This window comes from Arachis hypogaea, chromosome 13 (assembly GCF_003086295.3).
Source record: "Arachis hypogaea cultivar Tifrunner chromosome 13, arahy.Tifrunner.gnm2.J5K5, whole genome shotgun sequence".
In the NCBI taxonomy this organism is placed as follows: domain Eukaryota; kingdom Viridiplantae; phylum Streptophyta; class Magnoliopsida; order Fabales; family Fabaceae; genus Arachis; species Arachis hypogaea.
Window position 1 is genome coordinate 142,190,404 of NC_092048.1, and position 19,312 is coordinate 142,209,715.

General features: G+C 37.4%; 1 protein-coding gene across 1 annotated transcript; it reads left to right on the plus strand.

Annotated features, from left to right (window-relative positions):
- Nucleotides 1-2,279: 2,279 nt before the first annotated feature.
- Nucleotides 2,280-17,741, plus strand: LOC112792417 (E3 ubiquitin-protein ligase UPL1). Its single transcript, XM_025835655.3, has 15 exons — nucleotides 2,280-2,589; nucleotides 4,093-4,188; nucleotides 4,285-4,491; nucleotides 4,765-12,741; nucleotides 12,831-13,142; nucleotides 13,250-13,451; nucleotides 13,550-14,117; nucleotides 14,273-15,404; nucleotides 15,600-15,746; nucleotides 16,005-16,085; nucleotides 16,298-16,523; nucleotides 16,608-16,747; nucleotides 16,901-17,007; nucleotides 17,104-17,273; nucleotides 17,369-17,741. Exons 1-14 carry the CDS (start codon nucleotides 2,557-2,559, stop codon nucleotides 17,204-17,206), a joined length of 11,331 nt encoding a protein of 3,776 aa, XP_025691440.1. The 5' UTR covers nucleotides 2,280-2,556; the 3' UTR covers nucleotides 17,207-17,273; nucleotides 17,369-17,741.
- Nucleotides 17,742-19,312: the final 1,571 nt, after the last annotated feature.

The window sequence follows — 19,312 nt, forward strand, 5'->3', positions numbered from 1 at the left end:
TAGTATAACAAGAAGCATGCATTGATGTTAAAATTTAATTTCAATATGTGGAAAAGATAAAAATGCTTTAGACAAATATTTAGTATTTAGTATTTATCGTACATTATTGTGCTGATAAAATTATTGAAAAATCCAATAATTATTCTAAAAATATTATTAATGATAATTAAATAATAGTGAAATCTTTTGATATTGACACTACGTCATTTTCTTATGTTCCTAGCATAATTTTTTATTCGTCAAAATATGATTTGTTTAAGGTAAGGGATAATTTTTTAATTAAAAAAAATCCTTTTTTTTTTCTTTGTTTGAATAGAAGTTTCCTTAGCATATACGTTTTCCTCGTCTCTTCTTTTATAGGGTCCTTAACATACACGTTGCAAAATTACCCCCCATACTGAACTAATTTAATGGGTTTATGAACCGAATAATTCAAATCTCAAAATTAAGATGCACCCTAAATAGTTTTATTTTATTTTATTTTATTTTATTTTTAGATATGTTTTTGGACAAATAAAAAATTATTGACACATAAAGAGTAACAATACAACTTTTGAACAATTAATAAGAAACAAACAACGCCAACAGTTGTAAAATGTGGAATGGGAGAGATACATCTAGAAGAGAAAATATATTTATCCTTGTGAAGATAAATTTAGTGTGCTTATCTTTTATAATTACATGCTTAACTCGGAGTTTCAATCTTTTAAATGTCGGTTTAAAAATTTGTGTACAAAATAATTTTTTAATAAATTAATTAAATTCACAAAGTTTAAAATTATCAATTAAATCAGTTATGATCAGATAAATTATAAAATATTTTTAAGTTGAAATAAAATTATTTCTCTCGTTAAAATATGGCAGTTTAAAGAAAATAAAATGTATTCATATATAAGGAGAAGAATATAACTCACCAAATAAAAATATAAAGATCTTGAAACTTAATTTCCATGATTAGAAAAAGTTGAATAGTATAGTATACTAGAAAAGAAAAAGAAAAATTGAAAGAAAAACCATCTTCACCAAAATATCAATTCAATTATCATTATCATCATACATTTTTTTTTTCTAAAATTAGCTAGGGAGCATCATGTTAAGTACATTTCTATTTATTATTGTATACTCATTAATTATTATTATTATTATTATTTTATTGAAAATAATAAGTAAATATAAAAAGACTATATTATTTGAGTTATAATTTATTGATTTATTATTATTATTATTATTATTATTATTATTATTATTATTATTATTATTACCTAAGCAGTCATATCTACATTTCTAAGTTCTAATCACTCCTAAGTAACTACATTATTGCATTAATTTTTGTTTTTCTTTTCAAAAGAAAAAACATGAAGCATCCGAACATACGTGTTATAATAAACCCATCTCAAGTTTTCAACGCATATATAACTTTTAAAAATAAAATTATTTTAATGTATAACCAAAATATACCATTTTATTATATAATTAAATATTATTATATAAATATCTTTTAAAGCAATAATTATTAAAATTTAATACTGCAACTAATAATACACTAATTCAGTTACTCAATATCTTGTCAATATTATTATCCATACTTATTGTATATTTATACATCTATACAACTTTTGAGAAAATTCTCTAAGAATCCAACTTTTATGATTTAAAAATTATATCTTTAACAAGATCTTAACTCTTAAGTTTATTTATTTTTAATTATTAGTGACAAGAGAATGTATCCAAAAGAAGTTTTATCATAAAAGAACTAAGATTGAGTTTGAGGAAATTTCTTCCACTTTTAAATTTTGATATTTTTTATTCTTCTAAATTATATAAAAAGAGTTGAATCAATCAAATAAAGTTTAGAAAATTACTAAATATTGTATGTATTTTTATGATAAAAAATATACATGTATAAATTAATTCCAATTTTTCATTTTAATATCAACATTTAATTTTTTTAAACTTAATTATTGTATTCTTATTTATATTTGACTTTGGGCTTAATTATTATGTTTGTTTTGATATAATATTAAAATTTAATGAAATATAAAGAATTTAAATGCTTTAAATTTTAATTTTTTGTTGAGGATAAGGTGTGATTTTTTATTATTTATTTTATAAATAAAATTTAAAAAATATAAAAAATATTTAAAAATGAAAAATTACACCTTATCCCCTCAAATAAAAATTTAAAATTTAGATGATTTAAAATTTAAAATTTAGTAATTAATTAACAATTAATTTGTTTGGTTCTCCAATAAATATAGGTGAAGATGGAATTGTAAACCACGCTATTTATATTTTTTCTTCTTCTTTTTCATATTTGTTTATTGAGCTTCTTTTTTCCCATTCTTCACTTGCACTTGGGTTTTTTTTCTCCTCAAATCCCTCTCTCCTTTTTTTCTCTCTCTACTTTCAACTCTCACTCCCAACAATCACTCCAATTCCCTCATTCCTCCCTTCAGGAATTGGGGTTTTTCCTGATTGATTGCACGATCAATTTCGATTGATCCTCTCCCTCAATCTCAATCAATCTCTTATTCTCTGTGCGATGCTCTGTCCGAGATGAAGCTCAAGAGAAAGCGGGCACTTGAAGTGGTAAGCGCCTTTTTTTTTTCTTTTTCCTTATTTTTGGGGATTTTTTTTTTAATTTTGTTTATTTTTTACTTTGATTCTATTATCTGATTGTGCCGGTATTTGATTTTCATTTTTCCCAAATTTATGATTTTTTCTTAGCAATTGAGTCTTTTTTTTCATTGGGGTTTATGATGTTCATTCTCTTTTTCTTTAGCTGATTTTGGGAGGTTTAAGCTGTTCTACAGTGTGGTTTTTGGTGGCTAATAAAGTTTGTGTCTTTTCTGTTCCCCGTTAATTTGCTTTAGTGGTTCCTGTTTCTTGATTGAGTTTCTGATGTTTACTTTTGGGGCTTGGAATATTTAGATGTTTTTTGCATGGATTTTACATTTTTCTAAGCTCCATTCATAACAAAATTGTTGAAATTCTTGTTGGAATCTGGATGACTCTTCCGTGCACGATATACATGATCTATTTTCTGAAGAGTTAACGTGCAAGGCTTTTTGATTATTTGGTCGTTTTGTTGATTAAATTTTATCTGAAGAGTTTTTTAGCTCAATGGACCCTGCCATTGGCATTAAGTACTGGAAAAATAAGTCGATACTTTTTATATATTTACAATTTTATGGTGATCAATTGTTGTGATGATAGTTCGTTGGGCTTGACTTGCTAAGTGCTTCATAGGATGGAATATTTCTTCTTCTTGTTCTTCTCTCCCCCCCCCCCTTTTTTTTTCTGCTGCAGTGTAATCAATGTAGAAATGACACTTGAACGAGAGCATGTACATTTTATTCGTAAATTCATTTGTCTTGGTGAAACAACCACACATGAAAGTTAGGGTTTGCTTTGCTTGTTGTATACTGTGTTCAAACAATTGATGGCTTCAACATCTGTCCACTTGTTTGTGTTGTTTTTCTTGTTTTCATATGGCGAAGAGCAATTAACTACATTTGTTGGCCTGATTTGCATCAATACTCAGTATTGCAATTCTTAATGCATTGCACTTACAAATATCCATATTTTAATGTTGATCAAAATATATTTAAGTATCTAACTTATAATGCTGAGTAAATTGAAGTGTGTAGGTGACACCTTCAAAGATGCATTATATATTGATATTAGGCTTCATGTTGTTGATGCATTTTATTATTTATTATTTTTGGAAATGTTGATGAAATCCATATTTATAATCAATGCAATTACCAGCGAATTCATGCTAATACTTTGAGAACAGGTTTGGTGTTTGAGCTATATGCTTTTTCCTGGTAATGCACTTAGCTTAAGCTGTCTCTTATTTCAAATCTTAAATGTGTTTATTGCTCTAGATGTAACCAACTTACAGTCCTCCATATGTAATTGTGTTCTTAATTTATTGCTCATTGTACTTCGTCATCTTTAAATTTGTGTATGAGTTCTGCAGAAGTTATGTTGATACACTGTTTCACTTCTCTAATATGAGAGATATGCACACATCATTTAACCAATGAAGATATAATAACTTCTCTTTTTTACTTTGACTTGTTGCAGCCTCCGAAAATTCGATCTTTCATTAATTCTGTTACTTCAGTCCCATTTGAGAAGATAGAAGAACCTTTAAAAGGCTTCATTTGGGAGTTTGATAAGGTGCCATTACGGCCTTCTCTTCTTATGTTACTAAATGTGTATGTGTATATTTGCTTTGACGTGTATGATTCATTGGCATTTTTTTTCTCTGAACAGGGAGATTTTCATCACTGGGTTGAACTATTTAACCATTTTGATTCATTCTTTGAGAAGTACATAAAACCCAGGAAGGATCTACAGATTGATGATGAATTTTTGAACTCTGATCCTCCCTTCCCTAGGGAAGCTGTTCTTCAAATTCTTCGCGTCATTAGAATAATTTTGGATAATTGCACAAATAAGCACTTCTATAGTTCTTATGAGGTATGACATCTTCCTCGTACAATATATATATATATATATATATATATATATATATATATATATATATATATATATCTTGGTTATCTTCAGAGGAGAGCCAAGGCAGGCTTATCGCTTTTGAGTGTGTTTAGAGTTTCTTTATATTTTTATGTTCTCTTTCTTGTGGTGATTTAGAATATTTTGTTGAAACTAATCATATAACCTGCTAGAGATATCTTACTATTTACTGTTTCATGTCCTACCACTGATATTATGGCTTATTTTAATTCGCAGCAACATCTTTCAGCGTTGCTTGCTTCTACTGACCCTGACGTGGTTGAGGCTAGCCTTGACACATTGGCTGCATTTTTGAAGAAAACAGTTGGAAAGTACTCAATAAGAGATGCTTCTTTTAATTCAAAATTGTATTCTCTTGCGCAAGGATGGGGTGGAAAAGAAGAGGGACTTGGATTAATTGCATCAGCAACTCCTAATGGCTGTGATCCTGATCCTACTACGTTGGAACTGGGTTGTACTCTTCATTTTGAGTTTTATGCAGTAAATGAATCAGAAAGAGACATCAAGGGAGCTGAAGCCTCTGCCCAAGGGTTGCAAATTATTCATTTATCTAACATCAACAAATGTGTGGAAAATGATCTGGAGCTTTTGCACAAGTTAGTTACAGAGTATAACGTACCCGCTAGTTTAAGATTTTCTTTATTGACAAGATTGCGGTTTGCTCGTGCTTTTGGTTCTTTGCCTTCAAGACAGCAACATACTTGCATTCGCCTGTATGCTTTTATAGTTCTGATTCAAGCATGTGCTGATGCTGATGACTTAGTCTCATTCTTCAATGCTGAGCCTGGATTTATCAATGAATTAGTATCATTGCTGAGCTATGAGGATGCAGTTTTGGAGAAAATTCGTATTTTATGTTTGCACTCATTAGCTGCTCTTTGCCAAGATCGTTCCCGCCAACCTTCAGTGTTGACTGCAGTTACATCTGGTGGGCACCGTGGCATTTTATCTAGCCTGATGCAAAAAGCCATCGATTCTGTTATTAGTGATACCCCACGATGGTCAGTTCATTTTGCAGAAGCTCTACTCTCTCTTATCACTGTGCTGGTTTCGTCATCATCAGGGTGCTCTGCCATGCGTGAAGCAGGATTTATTCCTACTCTACTACCTCTCCTGAAAGATACAAATCCGCAGCACTTGCATCTGGTTGAAAAAGCTGTGCGCATTTTAGAAGCATTTATGGATTACAGTAATCCAGCTGCTGCATTATTCAGGGACCTGGGTGGTTTAGATGACACCATCTCTCGCCTAAAGATTGAGGTCTCCTTTGTAGAAAATGGTGGAAAGCATCTTGATGAAACTTCTGTTTCTAGCGGAAGGAGTGCACAAATGGTTGAAGATTCTTCAACTGGGCAAGATGCTACACAACACTTGTGTTCTCAACCCTTAATTTCTTATCACCGTCGATTGCTGATGAAGGCCTTGTTGCGTGCTATATCTTTGGGAACGTATGCTCCTGGGAATACTGCCCGTATCTATGGATCTGAAGAGAATGTTCTGCCTCATTGTTTATCTATTATTTTCAGAAGAGCAAAAGATTTTGGTGGTGGAGTTTTCTCGCTTGCAGCAACTGTCATGAGTGACTTGATACAAAAGGACCCTACCTGTTTTCCTGTCTTGGATGCTGCTGGTCTTCCATCTGCCTTCTTGGATGCTATTATGGATGATGTTCTCAATTCTGCAGAAGCTATTACATGCATTCCCCAGTGTTTGGATGCTTTATGCCTTAATAGTAATGGTCTCCAGGCTGTGAAAGATAGGAATTCATTGAGGTGTTTCGTGAAGGTGTTCACTTCTAGAATGTATTTGCGTGCTCTTACAGGTGACACACCTGCATCTTTGTCTAGTGGACTGGATGAATTAATGCGACATGCTTCTTCATTACGTGGACCGGGAGTGGACATGTTAATTGAGATTCTGGAAACCATCTCAAAAGTTGGTTCTGGAGCAGATTCCTCATCTTGTCCTGATCCTTCCACTTCAACCTCAGTTCCTATGGAAATGGATAGTGATGACAAGAATTTGTTATTGCCTGATAGTAAGGACTCAACCAAGGTGGAAAGGACAGAGCACTTTAGTGAGCCATCTCCTGATGCATCAATAACGAATATCGAGTCATTTCTTCCAGATTGTGTAAATAATGTTGCTCGCTTACTCGAGACAGTTCTTCAGAATGCTGATACATGTCGAATATTTGTTGAGAAAAAGGGGATTGAAGCTGTTCTCCAGTTATTTACCTTGCCTTTAATGCCTCCTTCTGTTTCTGTTGGGCAAAGCATATCTGTTGCCTTCAAGAACTTCTCCCCCCAGCATTATGTTTCTCTTGCTCGGGCTGTGTGCTCCTTCTTGAGAGAGCATTTGAAATCTACTAATGAACTTTTAGATTTGGTGGGAGGAACTCAGCTAGCTCTAGTTGAATCTGCAAAGCAGACAAAGGTGTTGAAATATCTTTCTAGCCTTGAAGGTGTCTTATCTCTTTCCGTATTTTTGTTGAAGGGAACAACTACAGTGGTCTCTGAGCTAAGCACTTCGGATGCTGATGTATTGACAGATATTGGGAAAACTTATAAAGAAATAATTTGGCAAATATCTTTGTGTAATGATTCCAAAGAAGATGAAAAGAAGAATACTGATCCGGAACCTGAGATATCACAGGTGGCTTCATCTACTGCTGTTGAAAGAGAGAGTGATGATGATGCAAATATTCAGACGCTGAGATACACAAATCCAGTTTTTGCTAGGAATGGTTCACATTCCCTGTGGAGTGGAGATCGTGATTTTCTTTCTGTAGTTCGTTCTGGAGACAGTTTGCATCGTCGTAGTCGGCATGGGTTATCTCGTATACGGGCAGGAAGGACTGGTCGTCACTTAGAAGCTCTAAATATCGATTCTGAAGCATCTTCTAGTGCACTTGAGGCACCTTCATCCCAAGATCTTAAAAAGAAAAGCCCTGAGGTTCTTGTTTTGGAGATTCTTAATAAGCTGGCTTCCACTTTGCGCTCTTTCTTCACTGCTCTTGTAAAAGGATTCACTTCACCCAACCGGCGCAGAGCTGACTCAGGGTCGCTGACTTCAGCTTCAAAGACTCTTGGAGCAGTCCTAGCTAAGAATTTTCATGGGGCTCTTAGTTTTTCTGGGCACTCTACTTCTGCCGGACTTGAGACGTCACTTTCTGTAAAATGTAGATATCTTGGGAAGGTCGTGGACGATATGGCGGCACTAACATTTGACAGCAGGCGCCGGAGTTGTTATACTGCCATGGTAAACAATTTTTATGTCCATGAGACATTCAAAGAGTTACTCACAACATTCGAAGCTACTAGTCAGTTACTTTGGACACTTCCATGTCCTTTCCCATCATCAGATACTGACATGGAAAAGAAAGGGGAAGGAACTAAACTGTCCCATAACACATGGCTGCTTGATACATTACAAAGCTACTGCCGCTTGCTTGAGTATTTTGTAAACTCTTCTTTACTGTTATCCCCAACATCAGCATCTCAGGCAGAGCTTCTTGTTCTTCAGCCAGTTACTCAAAACCTGTCAATTGGGCTCTTTCCAGTTCCTAGAGACCCAGAAGCTTTTGTTAGAATGCTGCAATCTCAGGTTCTGGATGTGATCCTACCAGTGTGGAATCATCCCATGTTCTCCAATTGTAGTCCTGGATTTATTGCGTCTATTATTTCACTTGTTACCCATATATATTCTGGTGTTGGAGAAGTGAAGCGAAACCGTAGCAACATTATGGGAAGCACAAACCACCGGTTTATTCCCCCACCACCTGATGAGGCAACTATTGCCACTATTGTTGAGATGGGTTTTTCAAGAGCAAGGGCTGAGGAAGCACTAAGAAGAGTTGAAACAAATAGTGTTGAAATGGCCATGGAGTGGCTATTTAGTCATGCAGATGATCCTGTCCAGGAAGATGATGAACTTGCACGGGCACTTGCCCTTTCCCTTGGAAGTAGTTCTGAAACTGCTAAAGTTGACAGTGCAGAGAAGACTACAGATGTGCTAACTGAAGAGGGGTGTGTAAAGAAACCACCAGTTGATGATATACTTGCTGCATCAATGAAGTTGTTTCAGAGTAGTGATTCAGTGGCATTTCAGTTGACAGATTTACTTGTAACACTTTGCAGTCAGAACAAAGGCGAAGACCGTCCAAAAGTAATATCTTATCTTCTGCAGCAGCTAAAAATTTGTCCATTGGACTTCTCCAAGGATAACTGTGCATTGAGTGTGTTAGCACATATTATAGCATTGCTTCTTTTTGAGGATGGAAATACAAGGGAAATTGCAGCTGAGAATGGCATTATATCTACCATCATAAATATCTTGTCAAACTTCAACAGCACACACTTGGCAGGGAAAGAGATACTGGCCCCGAAGTGCATCAGTGCTTTATTGCTTATATTAGAACAGATGCTGCAATCGAGACCAAAAACTGAAAACACTGAAGGAACCAAAACTGGCTCCCTGCCTGATTCATCTGGTGACCATGGTTCTCTGCAAATTTCCGGTACAGCTGGGCAGAAGGATAATAACATTAATGTGAATGAGAAAGAACCTGGCATGGATTTGGAGAATATACTGGGAAAATCTACTGGCTTTGCATCTATTGATGAGAGTCACAAGTTGCTGGATATAGCATGTGACTTGATAAAACTGCATGTACCTGCTGTGGTTATGCAGGCTGTTTTACAGTTATGTGCTCGGTTAACCAAAACACATGCTTTAGCTTTACAGTTCCTTGAAAATGGAGGCCTGGCTGCACTTTTCAACCTTCCAAAGAATTGCTTTTTTCCGGGGTATGACGCTGTTGTATCTGCTATAGTACGTCACCTCCTTGAAGATCCACAAACATTGCAAACAGCTATGGAATTGGAGATACGTCAAACGCTTAGTGGAAATCGTCATTCTGGGCGTGTTTCTCCTCGATCATTTTTGACATCATTGGCACCTGTTATCTCTAGGGATCCCGTGGTTTTCATGAAAGCTGCAGCTGCAGTTTGTCAGTTAGAGACATCAGCAGGGAGGGCAGTAGTTGTATTATCAAAAGAAAAAGAAAAGGAAAAATCAAAAGCATCAGGTGTGGAGGTTGGTTTATCTTCAAATGAATGTGTCCGAATTCCTGAAAGCAAGTCTCAAGATGGATCTGGTAAATGTTTGAAGAGCCACAAAAAGGTTCCTGTTAATCTCACTCAAGTAATTGATCAGCTTCTTGAGATTGTGCTTAAGTACCCGCCCTTGAAAGGACAGGAAGAATCTGAGTGTGGTTCAACTCTCATGGATATAGATGAACCTACCTTGAAGGTGAAGGGTAAATCAAAGGTTGAAGAGACAGGGATGTTAGAACCTGATTCTGAAAAATCTACAGGACTGGTGAAGGTGACTTTTGTGCTTAAGTTATTGAGTGACATTCTTTTAATGTATGGACATGCAGTTGGTGTTATACTGAGACGTGATACTGAAATGTGTCAATTTCGTGGATCCAATCAGCCAGCTGGACATTGTGGTATTATCCATCATGTTTTGCACCGTTTGTTACCCCTCTCTGTTGAAAAGTCTGCAGGTCCTGATGATTGGAGAGGTAAATTGTCTGAAAAAGCTTCATGGTTCCTGGTAGTCCTGTGTGGGCGGTCTGGTGAAGGGCGCAAGCGAGTAACAAATGAACTTGTTAAAGAGCTGACATCTTTCTCAAATCTGGAAAGCAATTCAATCAAAAGCACCTTATTGCCTGATAAAAGGCTTTTTACTTTAGTTGATCTTGTATATTCTATTTTGTCCAAAAATTCATCATCCGGTAGCCTACCTGGTTCTGGATATTCACCTGAAATCGCAAAAAGCATGATAGATGGTGGGATCATTCAGTGTCTAACTAGCATCCTGCAAGTGGTTGATTTAGATCATCCTGAAGCACCAAAAATTGTGAATCTTATACTGAAAGGTTTAGAAGGCCTTACTCGGGCTGCTAATGCTAGTGAACAAATCTTTAAATCTGATGAGAATGAGAAGAGAAGATCTACTAGTCTAAATGACAGACCTGATGATCAAGTAACAGCTCCCTCTGCTCCTGTAGCAGGAACACATGATCAGAATGTGAGCAATCAAGAAGCACTGAGAGATGGAATGGATAATGCACAACATCATAATGAAACTTCTCAAGGTGATGATCATGCTGAGGATAATACAAATCATACCGAGGAACAAGATATGAGAAGAGAAGAGGAGGAGACAATGGCTCAAAACCCATCAATGGATCTTGGAATGGAATTTATGCGTGAAGAGATGGGTGAGGGCGGTGTCTTGCACAATCCGGAACAAATTGAGATGACTTTTCATGTCGAGAATAGGGCAGATGATGATATGGGTGATGAAGATGATGATATGGGAGATGAGGGTGACGATGATGAGGATGATGATGAGGGAGAGGATGAAGATGAGGATATAGCTGAAGATGGTGGGGGCATGATGTCCTTGGCGGATACTGATGTCGAGGATCATGATGATACTGGCTTGGGAGATGAATACAATGATGAGATGATTGATGAAGATGATGATGATTTTCATGAGAATCGTGTAATAGAAGTGAGGTGGAGGGAAGCTCTTGATGGGTTGGATCACTTGCAGATACTTGGGCAACCTGGAACAACAGGTGGCCTTATAGATGTGACTGCTGAACCTTTCGAAGGGGTCAATGTGGATGATCTGTTCCGACTTCAAGGTTTTGAAAGGCGCCGGCAGACAGGTAGGTCTTCCTTTGAGAGATCTGCTTCTGAAGTTAATGGTTTTCAACATCCTTTGCTTGTAAGGCCACCACCATCTGGGGATGTTCTCTCAATGTGGTCATCAGGTGGAAACTCTGCTTCCAGGGATTCCGAAACTTTGTCATCTGGCAACCTTGATGTGGCCCACTTCTACATGTTTGATGCTCCTATTCTTCCATATGATCATGTGCCAAGTAGTCTCTTTGGAGATCGTCTGGGTGGTGCAGCACCTCCTCCCCTGACTGATTATTCTGTGGGTATGGGCTCATTGCACCTTCCTGGAAGAAGAGTCCTAGGTAATGGTAGGTGGACTGATGATGGTCAGCCACAAGGAGGTGCTCAAGCAGCTGCCATTGCTCAAGCAGTGGAGGAACAATTCTTAGCTCAATTGAGCAATGCAGCTCCAACAAGCAGTCCTGTTGAACGACAGTTACAGAATTCTGGAGAGCAAGAGAAGCAATCTGACACTCTTCAGTCACATGATGGTCCAATTTTGGGTGCAGGGACTGGTTCTACTTGTCAGCGGATTGAAGGTCAGGAACAAGAGAATGTTAATGGAACCACTGTTCAGCAAGACAACGTTGCAGTTGGCAGTATTCCTTTTGTGGAAGAGATAAATGCAGACTCTGGTATTCGAGATATCAGTGAAAACCTGCAAGAAAATGAGCCTATGTCAGTGCAGCCACTTTCACTGAACATCATGCCAACTGATGTTGAGTGCGCAGAAGCTGGAGGAAGTGTCACTGCTGGTGAGTGTGCAACCACAGATCGAGCTTTTGTTGACTCATCTATAAATTGTAATGCTGATGTACAATGCGAAAGGGGTGCCGACATACCTGCTATGGACAATAATGTGCCAGATGTGCCCATGGGCTGCAATGGGTCATCTGTTGATGGGAATCCTGCTAATATTGATCTAGTGGGTTCTGATTTGGAGACACCTAATCCAGGTAATTGTCATCTATCATCAATTGATGCTAGTGATGATGTTAATATGGATGGTGTTGATGCTGAGGGAAATCAACCAGAGCAGCCAACTGTTTCTGAACAGGGGGGCGATCAACCTTTATCAACGCAAAACCCAGAGGTTGCCCCTAATGCCACCCAGGCAGATCAAACTAGTGCCAATAATGAAGCTTCTGGTGCTAATACGATTGATCCTACCTTTTTGGAGGCTCTTCCTGAAGATCTTCGAGCAGAGGTTCTTGCTTCACAGCAAGCTCAATCTGTACAACCCCCAGCTTATGCACCACCTTCTGCTGATGATATTGATCCCGAGTTTCTAGCTGCTCTTCCTCCTGATATTCAAGCAGAAGTTTTGGCCCAACAAAGAGCTCAGAGAGTTGCCCAACAGGCTGAAGGACAGCCAGTTGATATGGATAATGCATCTATAATTGCCACTTTTCCTGCTGATTTGCGTGAAGAGGTTGAAGTCTTAATTCTTTCTGTTTTCAGCTTAAATGAGTTTCTATTCTCTATTATGAATTATAATTCTTGTATTTTGCTGTATACTAGGTTCTTTTAACTTCTTCCGAAGCAGTTTTGTCAGCACTGCCATCTCCATTGCTTGCTGAAGCTCAAATATTACGGGATCGAGCAATGAGCCATTATCAAGCTCGCAGCCTTTTTGGGGGCAGTCACAGGCTTAACAATCGGAGAAATGGGCTTGGATTTGACCGGAGGCCTGTGATGGATAGGGGTGTTGGAGTTACTATAGGGAGGAGATCTGCTCTCACAGATAACTTGAAGGTGAAGGAGATTGAAGGTGAGCCATTACTTGATGCAAATGCTTTGAAAGCTCTGATCCGACTTCTGCGATTGGCACAGGTAACTTCATTTCTTTTATATACGTCCTTTATTTAAAAATAAAACAAGAAATTCTAATGTACAGTTTTTATGGTGACTTGCTAATATATTTGTGCCAATTTTGCCAGCCCCTTGGAAAAGGTCTTCTGCAGAGGCTCTTGTTAAACTTATGTGCACATAGCATTACAAGGGTGACTCTTATTTATCTTTTGCTGGATATGATTAAGCCTGAAGCTGAAGGGTCTGTATGTAGACCGGCAACATCAAATTCCCAGAGACTTTATGGTTGTCACTCAAATACAGTTTATGGCCGATCTCAATTGTTGGATGGTAATGTTTACACCTAGGGAGGGATAGGAACTTCATGTGTTAATCTCAATAATATTGTCTACTGTGCACTGATCACACTCATTATGCCTTCATTGCAGGTCTTCCTCCTCTTGTGTTCCGCCGAATTCTTGAGATTCTGACTTATTTGGCTACCAATCATTCTGCTGTTGCAAAGATGTTGTTTCACTTTGACCCATCAGTTATTCCAAATTCTTCAAGTATGGCTTCGATGAATGAGAAAGGGAAGGAGAAGGTTATCGAAGGAGAGCCATCGCCAAAGCCATCTGGAGCTCAGGCTGTAGACGTTCCGCTAATCCTCTTTTTGAAGCTGTTAAATCGACCTCTGTTTTTACGCAGCGCTGCACATCTTGAGCAGGTCATGGGTCTGATTCAAGTTGTAGTTGATACTGCAGCATCAAAATTAGAAAGTCAATCCGTCTCTGAAAAAGGAATGGTAAACACCCAAACTTTGCCAGTCAATGAAGCCGTGGATAATATCGAGAAGGATCCTTCCTCAGTTGATTCAGACTCTAATAAACAAGATAAGAAAGATGATACAAATCCATCTCATTCTCATGGGAGGAAAAATGTTGACATGTACAATATCTTCTTGCAATTGCCACAAGCTGATTTACGGAATTTGTGTAGCCTTCTTGGTCGTGAAGGGTACTGTTCCCAACCTTAAAAACTTGTTTTCTTTTTGTTTGGATTCTTCATTTGTGTGGCTTCCATCGATTATCTTCATAATTCTTGTCTGCAAGTTTGCATTCCTTAGTAATATTCTACCTGTTTCTGGTTTTGACGTATATATATTTTTCTAGGCTTTCGGATAAAATGTATATGCTTGCTGGTGAGGTGCTGAAGAAGTTGGCCTGCATTGTTCCTTCCCATCGAAACTTCTTCACTGTAGAGCTTTCGGAGTCAGCTCATGCCTTGACAGGTTCGGCTGTCAGTGAGCTTGTTACCTTGCAGAAAACAAATATGCTTGGCTTGAGTGCTGGCTCCATGGCTGGTGCTGCCATTCTACGTGTGCTGCAAGCTCTGAGTTCACTCATTTCATATAATGGTACTGGTGATATAGAAACCGAGAATGATGCAGATCGGCATGAAGATCTAGCAACTATTTGGAACTTGAATAGTGCACTTGAGCCATTGTGGCAGGAACTTAGTAATTGTATTAGTGCAGCTGAGATGCAACTTGGTCAGAGCTCTCTCTCCCCTACAATGTCAAATATAAGTGTTGCTGATAATCTCCAAGGTTCCTCTACTTCACCACCTCTTCCTCCTGGAACACAGAGACTCTTGCCTTTCATCGAGGCTTTCTTTGTTTTGTGTGAAAAGCTACAAGCTAATGAAGCCATCATGCAGCAAGACCATGACAATGCTACTGCTAGGGAAGTCAAAGAGTCTACTGGTTCTTCTTCTTCAATGAGTGTAAAATTTGGTGGAGATTCACAACGAAGGCTTGATGGTACTGTTACATTTACAAGGTTTGCCGAGAAGCATCGTCGACTTGCAAATGCTTTCGTTAGGCAGAATCCTGGATTGTTGGAGAAATCACTTTCCATGATGCTCAAGGTACCAAGGCTTATTGACTTTGATAATAAGCGAGCCTATTTCCGCTCAAGAATCAGGCAACAACATGACCAACACCTGTCTGGGCCACTGCGTATAAGCGTAAGAAGAGCTTACATTTTGGAGGACTCGTATAATCAGTTAAGGATGCGTCCTACTCAAGATCTCAAGGGGAGATTAAATGTGCAATTTCAAGGTGAAGAGGGTATTGATGCTGGTGGTCTCACTAGAGAATGGTATCAGTTACTGTCAAGGGTCATATTTGACAAGAATGCTTTGCTTTTTACAACGGTGGGCAACAATGCAACTTTCCAGCCAAACCCTAACTCTGTGTATCAGACTGAACATCTCTCGTACTTCAAGTTTGTTGGCCGAGTGGTAAATTGATGATATTTATATTTTGTTCCTTTTTTTTTTTTGCGAGGGGAAAAAAAGGAAGGAAGGGGGGGGGGGGGGGGTTGGAATTGATCTCAGAATGATTCCCTCGCTTCTTTGAATCCCTTATTGTACTGGCCTTCATTTGGCTTGTGTTATTGTGTGGTTCTTTGACAGCAGTTATGATATTAAATGCAGGTGGGAAAGGCTTTGTTTGATGGTCAACTGTTGGATGTTTATTTTACCCGATCTTTCTATAAGCATATACTGGGTGTCAAGGTGACATACCATGATATTGAAGCAGTTGATCCTGATTACTACAAGAATTTGAAATGGGTGTTGGAGGTGAGTGTTGATCGACAATCTTCACTCTCTTTTGTCCTTGTTCTCTTTAGAGGCTTAGACACCACGTAAAATATAAAGGTCATGGAACAGTGAATCATGAATTATCTACTGGATAATAATCTTTTACGGCCCCATGTTTTTTTGTAGCCTTGTGGATGACACTACTTGCTCCCTTCTATTTATAATATCATTTCGTTTGCGTGGCTTTGTTTTTTACATGAATCACTCAGTTGTTCTACCCTTGTATGCATATAACAGAATGATGTGAACGATGTTCTTGACCTGACATTTAGCATGGATGCTGATGAGGAAAAGCACATACTTTATGAGAAGAACGAGGTAAATGAACATTTTATTTTTGTCCATGATATTTTCTTTTTGTGCATAAGGGCTGGAAAATTTCACTTGTTCTTTAGAGTCTTGTCAAAGCTTTAAGCATCTTTTATATTATTGATTTTTTGGGTGATATTCATATTTATTTATCCCATGGTAGATTCTGATGTGCTCATTGTTGATTGATTGGTTCGTTTCCTCTCAATATTGTGAAACAGGTCACTGACTACGAGCTTAAACCTGGAGGAAGGAACATAAAGGTCACAGAAGAGACAAAGCACGAGTATGTAGACCTTGTTGCTGATCATATTCTGACAAATGCAATCCGTCCACAAATAAATTCTTTTCTAGAAGGTTTTACTGAACTAGTACCGAGAGAGCTTATATCCATCTTTAATGACAAAGAGCTTGAGCTGCTCATCAGTGGTCTTCCAGAAATTGATTGTGAGTTGCCTTTCATCATTGGTTAAATTATGTAGTGTGCTTTGATATCCTTCTAAGCATTAATAAGCATCAATTTCTTTTCAGTGGAAGACTTGAAGGCCAATACAGAATATACTGGCTATACTGTGGCGTCAAATGTCGTTCAATGGTTTTGGGAGGTGGTCAAAACTTTTAACAAGGAAGACATGGCAAGATTTCTGCAATTTGTGACTGGAACATCAAAGGTGATTTACTGTGAACATTGTTAATTTTCAATTTTTCATACTCTACTCTTGTTTTGTTTGTAAAAGTATGGTGTAAATGGTTGTGCTGTTGTAGTTGTGTGTTTTGTTTTTTGTTGGCATAGACTTATAGTTTGTAAGCTTGTTGGTAATCAGGTTCCTTTGGAAGGTTTTAAGGCCTTGCAAGGCATCTCTGGTCCTCAGAGGTTTCAGATTCACAAGGCATATGGAGCTCCGGATCGATTGCCGTCGGCTCATACATGGTGAGTTTTGTATGCAGTTTTCTTTTTCATATGCTACAAATCAGATGGCCATCCCATCCTAATTTCTTTTTGCCTTTTCCCAATTACTTTCTACAGCTTCAATCAACTAGACCTTCCTGAGTATACCTCTAAAGAACAGCTTCAAGAACGGTTGTTACTAGCCATTCATGAGGCCAGTGAAGGCTTTGGTTTTGGTTGACTTCTATCCTTCTCCCATATCTTTGCACAGCAGTTCTACCATTATGTCTTCAACCTGTCATGTGGAGGTATTGTTTTCATTTCTTTGAAAATTTTGAATTTTTTTTTTAATTTTTCTCCCTCTTAAAAATGAGTCAGTTACGAAGAGTTCCCTGTTTTTCAGATGATGATGAATGTGACTCGGCTGGGCAGTTATTTATTTTTGTTGAGGACAGGCAGCATCGAATGAGGAAATTTATGATGCTGTGTTCAATTTATTTTGGTGCTCCCTCAGTAGAAATGGCTAGAATATTTAGTCTTGTCTTTTTCAATCTCTGTATAATTCTGCCCGGGGTTAGTTTTGGGATCTTAAAATATTGTTATTGGATGATGGCCTTCACAATGTACGAATCTTTTGTAGTAAGCTCCAATCGCTTTTTTGTATGTGGCCAAACAGCCTTTCGGTAGTTCTATAGTTCTTTCCTTTAATAAGATTTGAGGATGTACATATTCTGGAACTGGATTACATTATAAAAATCTGGATTACATGGTCGATATATTCTCAAGTATGAGTTTAAATCGTTAAAGGAAAGCATGCTAGAATTATTATTTGAAAATGAAAATTATGTCGTTGAATTGGGGATTACTGCATCCATTAGTAAATTAAGAGCAATGCTACATGGATAGAATATTATTTTTGGCCAGTTAATAATAATTTATATTTATATTTACGGAAATTTTATATAAAAAAATATAATTTATTTTATATTTATTAAAATTTGTATATATAAATTAGGGTAAAGGATAAATAGATTCTTGTTTTTAATTTGTGGATTTTTAATTCCCTCAAAAATAGAAAATACAAAATGATTCTTGACTTCTTAAAACGTACAAATAAGTCGTTCCGTTCAATTTGTTTTGCAACACGTTATGGATTCAGGTTATCTGGCGTCTATGTGACGTAGCAATGGGTACGTGTCTCCAATATGATGTGAACGGGGTTGACGTGATCAACTGCAAAAAGGTTATGGAACATTGTGGTCCTTAGACCCTAAGACGACGTCGTTTCGAAAAATATTTTGAAATGATTCTTATGACTTATGAGATATGCCAATGCTACCTATATCAGTCACAAACAATTACAAGAAGCTCTAGTACTACTAACCTTTTCCCTCCAAAAAATACAATGCTTCGTTTCTGTGTTGCCGTCGTTGCTGTTCCATAAAGCAGTTCCATATTGAAACTTTGTGGTTATATCTGCGTCTGCCGTGGAGAGTGATAAGTACATTGATGTTTAAATTTATTCTGCTTATTCCCATTATTTGTTATCAATGTTGTAGGATGGGAGTGATAGGGATTGTAAGTGATTGTCATAGGTGATTAGTTGTGGGGTTAGTCATTTGTCATGTATTGTTTAGAGAGATTTTGGAGATTTTGATAATAAGGGTTGTTTTTGTGTTGTGTTGTGGATTGAAAAATTTTGCAGATGGTTTATGTATTTGGTGTTCTCGTGTTTCATCATGGGATAACTTTTCAAGGGCACCTACTGGTGAGTTAGTCTATCTGTATGGTCAGGTTGAGAAGTTTCTTCCGATGGATTTGAATTTTGTCAATTTTAGAGATCTGGTCACGATGTTCAAAGAATTGGGATATCAATTGTATAAGGAAGTTTACTGTTATGATCCAAAAAATAAAGATATGGAGTCAGGGTTACATGTATTGAGGGGGGATGCAGGGATCAACCAAATGCAACAGGCTAAGTTAAGGAACAAAGACACCGAAGAGTTTTACATTTTTTTACCATCTTATTGACCAACCTGAGATCGCAGATGATGATTGTGAGAAAAATGATGAGGTTGAGGAAGAAGTCGATCCAAACGACTTAGAGAAGTTGGATGACTCGTCTACTGACAATGATAGCAATGACAGTGAGAAAGATGAGCTGTATAAACCACCACCAGCTGGTTATGAAAGTGGGAGTGAGAGTGGTGAAGATGAAGAGGACAGAAAGGTTAGAGCTGCCAAAGGAAAGAGGAAACAAGTGTTTCCATCGTTGAGGAAAGGGGTTGATTCCAAGGAGAAGCCAAAAAACAAGCAACACATGAGTTTAAAAGCCAGAAATTTAAAG

What these genes read in the sequence shown, in the direction of transcription:
- LOC112792417 (XM_025835655.3), top strand. Translation starts at nt 2,557, where the DNA reads ATGAAGCTCAAGAGAAAGCGGGCACTTGAAGTG. An exon ending in CCGATCTCAATTGTTGGATG is followed by an intron (nt 13,452 to 13,549) that starts GTAATGTTTACA and finishes CCTTCATTGCAG; the next exon opens with GTCTTCCTCCTCTTGTGTTC. An exon ending in TGGTCTTCCAGAAATTGATT is followed by an intron (nt 16,524 to 16,607) that starts GTGAGTTGCCTT and finishes ATTTCTTTTCAG; the next exon opens with TGGAAGACTTGAAGGCCAAT.